The sequence below is a fragment of the Porites lutea genome, chromosome 10, assembly GCF_958299795.1.
Source record: "Porites lutea chromosome 10, jaPorLute2.1, whole genome shotgun sequence".
In the NCBI taxonomy this organism is placed as follows: domain Eukaryota; kingdom Metazoa; phylum Cnidaria; class Anthozoa; order Scleractinia; family Poritidae; genus Porites; species Porites lutea.
Window position 1 is genome coordinate 24,434,946 of NC_133210.1, and position 13,933 is coordinate 24,448,878.

Below are 13,933 nucleotides of genomic sequence, written 5' to 3' on the forward strand. Positions count from 1 at the left end.
CTTCCCTTTTTGTCTCCTAAAGACCTAGTTAAAAAGGACTTAAAGAGCGTTAGAAAAAAATATGCTCAGTATTTTTCCCGTAGATAAGTGCTAGTTGAACGGCAGAATGTCCTAGCTAGCCGAATGCACCTTGCATTCTCTTTTCTGTATTCATTTTCTTTTGCATTTCAGAGTGGTGATGTGTCGAATTCCTCAGAGGTCGACAAAACGGAGAGAAAGCTTCAGGAAAGTGAGGATCTCATGAAACGTTTGACAGGAATATGGGAAGACAAGTGGAGCAGAACTCAAAAACTCATCGAGGTGAAGTGTTAAAAGTCTTTTCGCAGGTTGTTTTTAGACGAACACGTTTTATTCATTTGTAAATTGTCCGCGAATTGCTTGCGCCTGCTTTACCCTATTGCTCATGTTGTGTTTTCAATTGCTAAAGGCTGTTTAATAAAGGAAAATCGAGCTTTTTTAATAGCTATTGATAAGCAGATAAAGGCTACGTCTTTGCGTCCAGTTTTTTAAATGCTTTGATGATAATACCGCGAGAGTGAATTTATCTATGAATTATCGTTTGAATTTTTTTTTTCGCCTTCTGTGTATCAAACAAAATATGTTATTTTTGCGAAGACCACGATTTTGGATAATACCGTGACGGATAGCGTTTTTCTCTTCCTTTTTCTACGTCAAGCGGACATGTAATTTGTATTGATTGAAATATTACTTTTGCCTCCGGCTAGAAGTCAATGCCGCAGAGATAGCAAAACAATTTTCAAGCACGTTCTCGACGGACTCTCGGCGCGCTTCAACGTGGGGCATTATTTTTTTATTCAATTCGGTCTTATGTATTTTTTTTGCTACGGTCAGAACTATATCTGTTATCTATTTTTTTTTTAGTAGCTTTTTCGAATCAATTATATTTCGATCGTTCGCTCGATCGTCTGTTTCCTCAGTACCCTTAAATTAAGGTTTTTTTTTCATTTTTTATGTATGACTTAAATACGTTAATTTGTCAAAATTAACTGGAAATGAACTATTTTTTGATACAAAAAGAGGACAGGATCTTTCTTAATGCGATGCCTTGCCTGACTTGAAACTGGAAATTTGCTGATATATTACAGCATTTTCGCAGCTATTTAATTTAAAGTCCATTTATAGGTCGTTTCGCTGGTTCACAATTCATTGTCTTTAGACGACGTACAGCGTTAAATGAACTCTTGGATTTGTCTTGTGGATTATCAGATTACCGTAAAGTAGCTGCCGTACTTTAATTGCTAAGATGAGACAATAAGTTGTATTTTTTTATTAACTTTATTCTGCGAGGTGCTTGGCTCCATTACTAACTAAAAAATTTTATCTTTGAGATCAAGGTTCTTGATTCAATCTTACCCATATGATATAGATATGTCCTTCTATCCCAAAACATCATCATCCATTAGTCAAGGACAGTTAGCAGTGATGAATCATGCGAATGAGATATCGCTGTCAGGCTCCTTTTGTTTTTCGGCTTGTGCTATTAGTGAAGTAGCTTAAAATGAATTCTAAACTTAACGGTTTTTATAGTCACACGGATAGTTTCTTTCACCCAAACCTTCAAAATCTAAAAAAGGCACTTTCGTTGCTCTTATTGTCACACGGATAGGTTCTTTCGCCCAAACCTTCAAAATCTAAAAAGGCACTTTTGTTGCTCTTTTATTGTTTCCTTGAAACGTTAAGTAGAGTCAAGAATCAATAGAAAGAACGAGTAACGAGTGAACCTTTTCGGCCGTTTTGAGTAGAAATAACTTGACCAATCTCAGGTATCCGAAACGTTAAATTCTATTTCTTTTCTATTACAGTACGCCTTGTAACAAAGTAGATAGGAGGCAAAAGTTACCGTTTTCAATAGCACTTTTAGTGCGTATACAGCTTCAATGTTTGATCACAAACATGACCCCCACTCCCCTCCAATTTAACTGAATCTTGCCTCGAGCGTCTGACGCAAACGACGTGAAACGTTCCTTGTTGTGATCTTATTAGTATTCAGTAAAGTTTTACACCAGTGATAAGACTAATCGTGCTGCAGCGTTGTGCCTTTCAGGCCGTTTGTTAGAACGAAGAGCCCATGGTCTCCTATTAGAATGCAAAAGCATACATGGTCTCTAAATTGAGTCTGAGGAAGAAGCAATACAAAATAACCGATTTGTTTATTCAGTCTGCGCTGAAAGTGACAGTGTCCTGGAGATTTTTTCTTTTTTGCTCAAAATGTCCTACAATTCTATTCAGTAACTTTTATGCACATAAAGCAGTTTGATTAAAATTGCCAATATAAGAAAAACGTAAAACATGAGTGTGTGGGCTCGACGTTTTCAAGATGCTATCCATTTTCACGAGGTCTTTAATTCCATAACCAAAAACATTTATGACATTTGCATTACATATGACATTTATGAATAGTTTAGCTGAAACTCTTCCTCCAAGGCGGTTTTCTTGTTCGGAGTGTCAAACTTTAGTCTTGAATGTAGTTTACATCATGGACGGTTGTATTTGAATAAGAACAGTAATAAGTCTGGTATTATACTATGGATAAACAATGTCTGATAAGAGACCACTTCAAAAATGGTTCAATCTTTCGCTGTCTTAGGTTCGCGTGTCAAATATGCGCCTTGCTTGTTGCTTACATTTCACTGAGTAGGTTGTATTTTTATTATGGCGATAAAGCCACTTCCGTAAACTGCATTTTAGTACTATTTTTTGATTTTGTCCAGCCTTTTATGTTGCGATCAAATAACTTTACTTCAAATTTGAGTCTAGTGTTAAGGGTTTTAAGAAAGCAACTTGAGCCATGTTTTAATCTTATGGCTTCTGAACAAGTTAACTCGAATTCAAACTGAGTTTTAGCTAAGATCTGTAGCTTGATTAGATGTGAGTCTACCACTGATCTATCTCGAAGCATTTCCGTTTGCGTGCCAAACATTCATCTTTCGTGCTGCTTACGTTTTTCATAGGTTGTATTTTAATAACTTTTTCTCTGACCAGATAAGTTTTCCATTATTGTTTTCCGTTTTTAGCTTTTCATCTTCCGCAAAGTACACAGTACACAATAAGCTGACTTTCAAACAGGGAAGTAAAGAAAGATAATTGTAGTTTCTGTAAACGTAAATGATATTAACACCTGCTTACACAAACTGCAAGGGATTATAAACCTTTGAGCTGCAATTTTATTTTTTCATAAGGCTCCAGTTATAGCCTTGAATTGTATTTTTATTTCACTTGCAACCTGTAAAAATGTCTCAAAAGTTTCATAATTCATAGTAGATTGGATAATCGTGAGCATGCTGAGTTTTCCGTCATAATTTGTACGGATTTCTTCGAATCTTAATTGGTGCGGTGTTCTATTTTTAATGTTTTATGTAGATGATTTTTCTCTCGTTGTATCTTCCATGTTAAATATTTTCCATTCCTTTTTTCTTGGCAATTCACTTCTCGAAATGCAGAAAGTAACATTTTCAAGTTAAACGGTGGCGTCATTTCTGGTCTCCTCCTCTTTGAAGAATTTTACAAATCCCGCGCTTCCCTACACTCTTGACACTGAGGCTTTCAGAATCCGGATTTCTTTTCTTGAAGCGGACACGCTGAATTAACTTGCTCTTTGCCGTCACGTGTGTGACGATCACTATTCCCGGGATCATCATTTTGAGTCCTTATGGCCTCCTCAGCGAATCCAGAATAGGTTTGGTGGGATGCTAGGTGTGGCCTTTTTGTGGTGATACTGGTAATGCAAGCTTAAAATAGGAGCGGGAAGTGCGAATTTGAAATTTAAAATAACGAGTGCTGTTTTTTTGTTGTTGTCATAACAGAACCTTGCCTCATTGGGTCTTTTTATCCATTTTTCACCACGTTAACATTGCATTTGGTTATTTTGTAAGGCTTTTGCTTTGTGGGACTGCAGCCAGTCTCACTCATACTATCGGGATTTTCTCGCACCTCACCGTGACGTTTAGGTGATAGGTAGATGGTTTGAACAATACGCAAATGCTTTCAGCATACGCTAGATCAAAAAAAAAAGGCACAGATTTAGTGGATAGCTCCAATGATAAAATTTTAAGGATTTATCAGTGATAACACGAGCAGCGTAATATGTGGAGTTTACTATACTAATTGTAGCGTCTTGTATCTCCCTCTTCTTAAATGTTACAATATTCTCGTTTTCTTGCCGCTATTTTAAGGAGTACCAAACTGTGGAGAATGTCTCCACAGTTTTGTTTTCGACGAAGGAAAACTCTTCTTTATCTTTTGGTTGACCGCCGTTATCTTGTCATTTTAATGATTGTTAGTTTCAGATCGCATACAGTCCTATCCTACTTAGCAGGGTTTTAGGGCGGAGGGAGAAATTTCGAGGACGCGCGCGCGGATGAGGGAGAAAAAGAGAGTGGGAGGACTAACCGGTGCCAGCCACGCGGGCTAATTCAATCCCACGAAGGCGCTCCAATAACCTATGATTATAAATGATTATTTTTAGTACAGTCATTCAAGTTGCGGGTTCGTTCGTTTCTCTTCGTATATCTTTAGCAAGGTCACGTCCAAAATGTCATTGGAACAAGGCAAATATTCTAAAAGATTTGCGCGCGAGTAGATGTTACGTCGTCTATGTGTATATAGTTACGGGAGTTATCGATTTTAAAAAAAAGAGAATAAGAAAGGAGAATTAAGGCCACCGTTTATTTATTGTCTTATTTATGCGAGGGTAGAATACACTGAATATTCTTAATGACTCTTAAGCAGCTAATAACCTACAAATATGGATGATGTATTATTTTCTTATTTACGTGATAAGAAAAAGTTATTTCAGCCGTATTTCATTATAGATGATGTTGGAAATTTGTTCGTGACAAGAATGATATTTGTAAAGGAAGCAAAACAGTGCTTTTTACCTGAAGTCGACTCAACAAATATCATTTTGGCGAAAGTGGCACTTTCATAAAATAAAGCAAATTTATTTGTTCCGTTCTTTTGCCTTTGACAAACAACGAAAAGAATAATTTCCGTGAATTATGAGAGTGACAGGTAATTATTTTATTTAGTATTGCCGTCATTTTGTCAGGTTTAATATGTTGTACATATGTCAATGCGCTACAGAATTGCTGTTGTCAGTAATGTCATAAAATTCAAATGTCAGCTATTGACTTTGATTGTAACGTATTGAGTTTGTAACATACAGAGAAAATAGATGGCACTTTGATTGGGCCGGGAGATTCATAGTAATTGGCGTCAGAAATTCTTGAATCTCTTTTTTACGAAAGGAAAAGAAAATTGAAATAAGGGAAGAATCAATTATTTGTGTCAAAGAAGACAACTGACGGCAGAAAAAGTCGTCTGCTATCCTACTGGAAATCGCACTGCAAAACGCGTTTTTGGAGACAAGAGTTTGTCGTTCGATGTAATGGAAATTATTGATTCAGTTTTAGCTAAATCGAGCTCTAAGTTTGTGCTAACTTGGCGTTCAGTGTGATGAGGCTGGAAATTTTAACTCGCAGTGGAAGTCAGGTAACATTTAAAAAGTAGCCCTTCTTTTATGCTTAGTTTGCGATCGCCTCTTAATTTTGTTTCAAAAAATTTTCCGGCATTTGTCGTCTTCTTGAAGTATGATTAACGGCAAGACTTCTATTGCGTTTATAGCTCAACCATACTAACTCAGTCGCTAACAAAGTTTCAATGACGTACCATATACTCCGTGCTTTCTGTCCTGAAAACGTAATGCTGATTTTAAGTATAGTCAGTCAAATACGCAACAAAAGCTATCAAGATAAATCCACATAGGCAAGGCTCCTTAGACATAGTGACTTAAAACTCCGTAGATTTAACTGACTTTTAATACTAAGCGTATTCTATCTCCGATCTTTTTGGGAGCCGACAACCATTTCAGACGTTATCACTCCAGTGGTCAAGCGATTTGTTACTCTATTGCTTTTGGCGTCGCTTTTCTGTGCTTGATTTTTTTTCTGTCCACTTTTTTTTAAATCAGGAGCGTGCACTAGCCGTCACAGAGCTGGGCTCGGCGCTCAAGTTCGAAACAGACGAGCCTCATTTTGTGAGTCTTGGCGGAGGAAGGCTGAGTATCGGTGTCACTCTTTGTCCTATTAAACGAGGTAAGATGCGATAGAAAGGAAATTATTAGATCGATGAAGGGTTGAGAAGGTGCAAAACAACTCACGTCAACCGGAAGCAAGGTCTTTTCCCTTTTACTGTGCCTTGACGCTGCCAAATATGTCTTTCTAAGTATCCTTACTCTTATTGAGACGAATTGCTAGAAAATTTTGCAAAAATCGTTGCCCAGTAATTCAAAACGCCCACTTCCGGTTGACTTGCGTCGCTCGGAAATGTCCTTACTTGAGCTCCCTAATATCTGCATGCATGTTACCATGTGTTTAGATCCGTATAACGTGCATGCTTTCAATATTGGGCCCCTAATCACATGCATATAACCGATATCAGGTTCCTATTCTGGTCACATCTCCATGACCGATGTCAGATCCCAAATCACGCATGTTCCCGACATAAAATCCCTGATCACAGTTTTTGGTCTCTAATCACATGCTTCTTACAGAATTGATTTCTCTTATCCGGTGCATGTCACAGACAATGGGTCATTTCTGAGTTCCTAAAAACCCCCTTACAAAAAGATCAGGTGGAAATACCCTCATATAAAAATGAGGTTTATTTGCAAGCATCCTGTCGTATTGCATGAGAATAAACCCCTTCTTCATTTCGCAGCTAGCATCTTTTGAAAATTAAAGCGAGAGGCGAATTGGAGATTGCCTTTTAGGTTTCATGTGCGTGTTGCGGTTTTAACTTGCATGTTAAACAACTAGTCGATATTCGGTCCCTGATAACCTTGCCTAATCACATTATTTTGTCCCTAATGACATGCATCTTACCAATATGAGGACTCTGGTCAAGTTTTAGATGATTAGGTCTCTATGGATCACGAAGGTACGGTATTAGATGTTACCAGTGGTAACTCCCTGATAACTTGCACCTTTCCTATATTAAATGATAATCACTTATCGATATTAGGTCCCCTTTCACATACATGTCTTCGATGTAAGGTGAGGATTTTCTCCGCCCAAAAGACGTGTAGTGAAATGTGTGTAAAATGGTAATACTTTCTTTTCAGGTAAAACCTTGATCGGCGTTTCAACAGACACGTGTAAACCCGACATTCAGCTAAGAGGAAAAGGAATAGAACCGTACGTTTTTGCTTACTTTACAAATAATTGCTTACTTTTCCACGCGCGTCGCGTCTCCTCGCAGGAGGCGATTCCGCCCGAACGCCTTTCCCTAGCGTGTTTCACTCGCTTCACTACTTGGCCTCATAGGATTGGCTGTGAAAACAATAAACAGAAATATAACAATGACTCTATCACTAAACCAATGGGGCTGCGTGTTACGGAGAACCAATAAAATTAGAGGATATTTAGGACCTGGGCACTATCCCCCTCTACTAAAGGAAAAGAAGAACCATTTCAAATAGCCTGAGTATCAGGTGTTCCCTCCTAAGGGGCTTGGGGAGAGGAGATTTTAGGTGGGGGAGAAGAGAATGGAAGGGCGTTTCTCTCCTTCAGCTCTCTCCCTTTTTCGCTTCCATCTTTCCCCTTTTCCCCAGAAACGCCTGATACTCAGGCTAATTTCAAATGGCTCCCATGACCACAAATGGCATTTTTGGTCAGGAGCCAAATTATGGCTCCTGCTAGTTGACTGTGTGGTAATGTTATTGTATTCGCTGTGAGCGCTTAAACGTTTCTTTCGCCGACCTTTATTGTGCCAGACTCTACAATAATGTGTTAATTCGGCATGGTTTCGCCACTGGTGGTCGGACTGTGCATACATCGTGTTTTTCTTAGGATCGTGGGGTTGACCATCCTAACGAGGAAGCAACTCTTACAGCTGCACGTCTCCATAGATCGAAGGCAGTAACCGTGGTAGTCTTAAAAGTTACAGAGATAGAAATTTAAAGAGAGCTACAGTAGCTGGGTAGAACGTGTTTCTGATTGGCTGCTTAGATGTTCTACTCGTGCTGCCATAATGAATGAGTGATTAATTGGGATCTTTTGTGAGCTGTAAAATATTAAAATGACTTGCTCGATCTGATTCAAATTGAAGCGCTAAGGAATTTGATTGTGTAGTCGGTACCATTGTCTTAAAGATCCCAGGCGTGTTTTGTAAGCCTGACGATGAGAAGCTGACGCTATGTGCGATGTCATTACCCTTTTATTCCCAGAAGTGGCCAAAATGAAAATTAGACAAAAATATCCAAATTTCATTTTGCTAAATCCTGAACAAGAAATAGTACCATGTGAAAATACTGCCAAGGAGGTTTCATATGAATAGTCACACCAAAGGATTTGGTCCACAGACTCAAAAGTTAAAACTACGTACTATTAAATAGTACCATGTGAAAGTACTACAAAAGAGGTTTAATTTGAATGGTAACACAATAGAATTTCATCCACAGACTCAAAAGTTAAAACTACATACTATTAAATAGTACCATGTGAAAGTACTGCAAAAGAGGTTTAATTTGAATGGTAACAACACAAACTCAAATGTTAGAAACACCTTTCAAGACTCCATCATTAACTCTGAGGGTGAAAGAGTGAAGGGAAATTTCATAGTTTTTAAGCTACGTTCGATCATCTGATCTAAACTCACTAACCTCCCTGTTTACATTATGATCCCTGTAACTTTTACCGACGAAGTCTGATGACCGCTTAGTGCATGACACTCGAATACATAACTGCCTTTAATTAAATTTTCCATTCCAAAATTTCCCAATAAATGAATACTGAATAAATATTTAATAATTCTCCCCTAGTAGCTAGCGTTCAAATGATTTCTTACTGCAATTTATTAACAACAAATGTCATTTTTCAACAGTGAGCACTGCACAGTCGAATACAATGGCGATGCAGTTGTTCTTTACCCCAAAGCAGCCTTGTGTTCTGTGGATGGTATTCCAATCTCTGAGCCCACGAGGCTACCCCAAGGTACGTAAAATGTTTTCTTTCAAAATAAATGAAGAATGTGCTTATGGCAGGTGATTCATCTTATAAGCTAGAGTTCTCCTGTCCTTATCCCCGAGAGGGGTGGATTGCACACTACCCCATCACAGAAAATAGACGCTTCATATTAAATATCAACGCGCCAAAAATTCGCGTTAGTTTAAGGTGCGTCAATTTTCAGTGTCGGCGCTAACTTCCGTGCCATTAATTAAGTGGAGCGGTCATTTCCGCGACCTGAAAGTCGTCTTAATTTCAAATACAACAATTCAAACGAGCGTTAATTTCCCTGTAATAAGGTAAGTTGTCACCCTTCCTACCCCCGGAGAGGAAGCCTTTTCGTGTTCAAATTAGTCATTGGTTTATCGAGCAAATGACATATACTCGCGTGTGCTGTACTAGTTTGTCACGATATCCTGCAACACATCAGCCGTGGAGTTTTAAAGTAGGTAGAGCTCATTCTTGCTTGATTCCTTCTTTTTGGTTTTAAGTTGTAAAATCCAAAGTTATTTGTCTCTGAACATTTTGGGTCCTTTAGACCTATGCACATTGCTTTATCATTCCTCGGTAGCTTTGTTTATATATTTACGCTTCTAATCATCCACTCCCGCCAAAAGTGTTCAAGTGTTCATATTAAATATCAACGCGCCAAAAATTCGCGTTAGTTTAAGGTGCGTCAATTTTCAGTGTCGGCGCTAACTTCCGTGCCATTAATTAAGTGGAGCGGTCATTTCCGCGACCTGAAAGTCGTCTTAATTTCAAATACAACAATTCAAACGAGCGTTAATTTCCCTGTAATAAGGTAAGTTGTCACCCTTCCTACCCCCGGAGAGGAAGCCTTTTCGTGTTCAAATTAGTCATTGGTTTATCGAGCAAATGACATATACTCGCGTGTGCTGTACTAGTTTGTCACGATATCCTGCAACACATCAGCCGTGGAGTTTTAAAGTAGGTAGAGCTCATTCTTGCTTGATTCCTTCTTTTTGGTTTTAAGTTATAAAATCCAAAGTTATTTGTCTCCGAACATTTTGGGTCCTTTAGACCTATGCACATTGCTTTATCATTCCTCGGTAGCTTTGTTTATATATTTACGCTTCTAATCATCCACTCCCGCCAAAAGTGTTCAAGTTAAATGTAAAAACCCATTCACTGTGCTAATTCCCTATTAACTCTATCACCAAAGAACTAGTAATATTGTTTGCAAATAACCTTAAAATCAGAATGGTGTACTGCAAAGAACCCGCTTAAATAAGTGCGTTACATTTTTATTATTCCGCACAGTTTTGATCACCACTTATGATATGTAAAATCATCCTTCATTCGAACTGGTTCAAGTATCAGTCTTTTTGTTCACGACTTGTTTCCATTTTGTTGTAAGTTACGTTTTTATTTTCAGTTTCTGTCGTTAAACTTCTCTTTGAGTGTAGGAATTAAAATTAACAACAACCCAAGAAGTAAATTTAACTTAGTAATTGCCTTTTCTGATTTTTCATGGTCAGGTCTATCGCCCACGGTCTGTAGTGTACTTGGGTTTGCTTGTAGACTACAAAACTTCTTTAAATCTACCAAAAGAGTTGAAAATATAATGCACGTTTCACTTCTGGGTTGGTCTTGCTTTTAACGTTGTTTCACAAAACCGCCTTCTGAGTAATTTGAAACTGATCTGTTTACTATGAACACGGTCAGGCCATACTTGGCGCAAAATAGAAAAGGCATTTATTTACGCTCGTATATCAAAGTCCACTGCTTTAAACGCGGTTTAGATAATAACGACTCTAACTTCCGGTTAGTTTTCTCTGCATTTTTATCAATCGATTTTTTATTAAATTTTTTACCTTTCCATTGCTAGTAAAATTTATCATTAATTTGCTTTGTTGTCTTGGAAACTCATGTCTTTTCTTCAACTGATGTGTGCCTAAATTTAGCTCAGGCGGCGATTGATTGGTTAACGCTGTGACACGTACATGTGTTTACTTGTACTTTACGAAGAAACTGTTTTTAGACTCGTGGTTCAACACCTGTATGACAAAGGTCGTGTCATCGACAATATTGCTTGACTTTTGATCACGCTATCTTTAAGGCTGTATTGGACTTCCGTACCTCTAAGCTTTCTGCCAGTACTTTAATCAGGATCTCCTATTTGGGTTCGCGAAGAAATGTTTATGACCAACCGAACTTTCAATGGTCCCGGTTTGGTTTCAGATTATTAACTCCTGCGAAAAAAAAACCTTCATTAATTAACTGAAAGAGAATGGCATAGTTTTCTTGCGTTGTTCTTCTTTTCTTCGTAGTCGTAATGCAAAATCCTAATGGGTGACTTTTCCAAACTAAGTGACTACGAAGCTTTTTGTTTCAGTGAAAAGGGTGGGAAAATTGTAAAATTTTGTCAGGTCCGTGATTTGGTACACTTGGCCTGTATGTTTCCTCTGTCGAGTATCAGTCGAGGAATTTTCAAGAATTTATTTTATGTTGTAGTTAGTCCACTGAGTCTTCATCATGCCCAATGTTTTCCTATTTTTTAGGTTGCATGATTTGCCTGGGAAAATCCAACTACTTCCGGTTCAATCATCCCAGAGAAGCAAAGAGAATCAAGGAGTCAAATCCAGGCAACAGATTCTCCATTGTTCCAGATCAATACTACCCAGGTATGCCAGCCAAAAAGGACCTCGATCCGAAGGGAAACGTTTTGTTGTTAGCACGGTTTAACAGCGACACATTTAGCTATATTCATAGTTTTTCCCTTGATACTTTGAACTTGTTACCCATGTCAGGTTCAATGTAAAGATTGTATATTTTTGATAATAATCAAGCATCGTATCGGCTCACGATTTAGTCGCTTCTGGTGTAGTTCAATTGCTTTCTCCTTCTCCGCAAAGGTCTCTTTTTGTCACAGGAAAACTGGGAGAGGCGAAAACAAGCGCGCGCGTGGTTCATGGGAAGGGGAAAGAGGAGGAACAAGGCTCCCACCTTTTCGCTCCCTTCCCATCGCCCCTCGCGCGCTTATTTTTTTAAATTTGTTTCTATTTTGCTAGAGAAGATCGTTTTCACTCTCGTGGTCAGCGGCTATGCGAATTTCTTGGAGCAAAAGAAAGCTATTTCACGAGAAAAAAGTCCAATACCCGGCCTGATTTTTTTAGTACACCAACATGGCCGCCGCGGTTTCATTGTTTTGTACACCGATATAGCCGCCGTTAATACGTCATGTGAAATGTTCTTTACGGGAGCCTCTGCGGCGGAAATAGAATCATTTGCGACCTACATGTACATCACAAGTAACCACGTCGAGAAACGAAAGATGAAAACCTTTTCCTTCATTGTACTTCGCCTCGATGAATTTATAACGATTTTTGCTTTAATGATTCCAATTTTTTTCCAAAGATGCTTCACTTCAATTTCGCAAACATTTGCCCTTTTCTGTCTCCAGATGTGGAACTCGCCATTGAACAGTATAAAAAAGACAAACAAGAAAGGGAAAGACTCCAAAAAGAAAACGAACGTCTGCTGTCCCTGGAACACGAGTACAAGGAGGCTGTGGAGCGAATCGAGTTCGAAAAAGCGCAACTCGAAGAGGAGCGTCGACAGTTACAAGAGATGGAAGAACAGCACAGACAAGCTGTCGAGAGCTTTGAGGAGGAGATCGCAGTGCAGATTGTAGAACTGGAAAGACAAAGAAAGGAACTTCGACACTTTGAAGAGGAGAAAGAAAAGCTCATGATTCTACAGGAAAAATATGAAGAGAATGTCAGGAAACAAGAACAGGAACGTTCAAACAAGGAGAAAAGGTTGGTGTGCTGTAAGGGTCCTATGGGTCCATTTCTCGAAAACCCCGTTAGAAAAAAAGGCCCCTTTGATATTTCGGCCCCTATGATTTGAAGTCAAATTCTAAACAATGGTAACGCTATCCTCTTAGGGATTTGTCACGCAGTCCTCCTTTTGTGTTGGAGGAATGTATGACGAATCCCTAAGGACGTCTGCGAGGGAGGCTGGTAGCTATGGTAACGCGGGCTCTAGCCCATAAAACCAGCGGAAACTGTTCCATTAAGTTAGAGTTTTATTGTAAAATGACCCGTATTACTCTTAGATCTTTGAAGAGTCAACATTGATCCAATGCTCCCAGCATGAGCCGAACCTATGACCTTCTGGTTTTTACTTAACTTAAGACCAGCTGCTCTTTCACTGAACTACAGGAGACTCGTGGGTTCGTCAGAGCTAAGGCCATTAACCCTTTAAGATCAAAATTTGAATTCTTATTTGTTGCCCTTATTCATTTCCCACAGAAGTAGTTGGGAGAAGTTGATAAAATATCAGGCAAATTGTGTGATCGTGTTTGTAATTCTTATGACCACTCTGTTTTACAAAGTATTGATATTACAAGGAGAAATTTGATGCTGATCACTCTTCGGGCTTAGGGGGTTGAACTCGATTCATTTGCCGAGCATCCTGTATACTACTAAGTTGACTAACTATCTCTAAGGAACAGTGCCGTGGGAATTCTCCGAATATTTAGAACAAGAATTTGCTTAAATTATATTTTATTTCCTGTTTTTCACGAAGACACCGTAAATCCTCTATTAAACCCCCACCCCCCCCCCCACCCCTCCCGGGGGCTCATTTCTCTCAAGCACGATTGAAGGGGAGATGGGGTGGGACGTTATAGAGAGGAGGGGCTTATTTGATTATTTATGTTAGCGAGGATGATGGTATCAATTCTCCATAAAAATCTAGAGCGGAGAGTGAAAAAGCTCAGGCGCATGAAGGTCATACACGGGAAGATCAAAAACAAATCCGAACTTTCAGCACGTGAATAAATCGTACCGCACGTGAAGTGTTACAGTCGTGATTGATCAAAATACAGTCTATCATTTGAGAATAAAGGGTTAGGGAAGGGGGGAGCTTAAAAGAGACGGGGG

The 13,933-nt window shown here is 38.8% G+C and overlaps 1 protein-coding gene across 2 annotated transcripts in view; it reads left to right on the forward strand.

Moving 5' to 3' along the window:
* The window catches only part of LOC140951358 (uncharacterized), a 36,386-nt gene that overhangs the window by 16,655 nt on the left and 5,798 nt on the right, over positions 1–13,933 (forward strand). For both annotated transcript variants that reach the window (XM_073400623.1, XM_073400622.1), the window contains exons 11-16: positions 172–300; positions 5,990–6,113; positions 7,142–7,214; positions 8,902–9,011; positions 11,546–11,668; positions 12,448–12,805. In XM_073400623.1, coding sequence (XP_073256724.1) covers positions 172–300; positions 5,990–6,113; positions 7,142–7,214; positions 8,902–9,011; positions 11,546–11,668; positions 12,448–12,805 — 917 coding nt within the window. The remainder of the gene's footprint in view (positions 1–171; positions 301–5,989; positions 6,114–7,141; positions 7,215–8,901; positions 9,012–11,545; positions 11,669–12,447; positions 12,806–13,933) is intronic.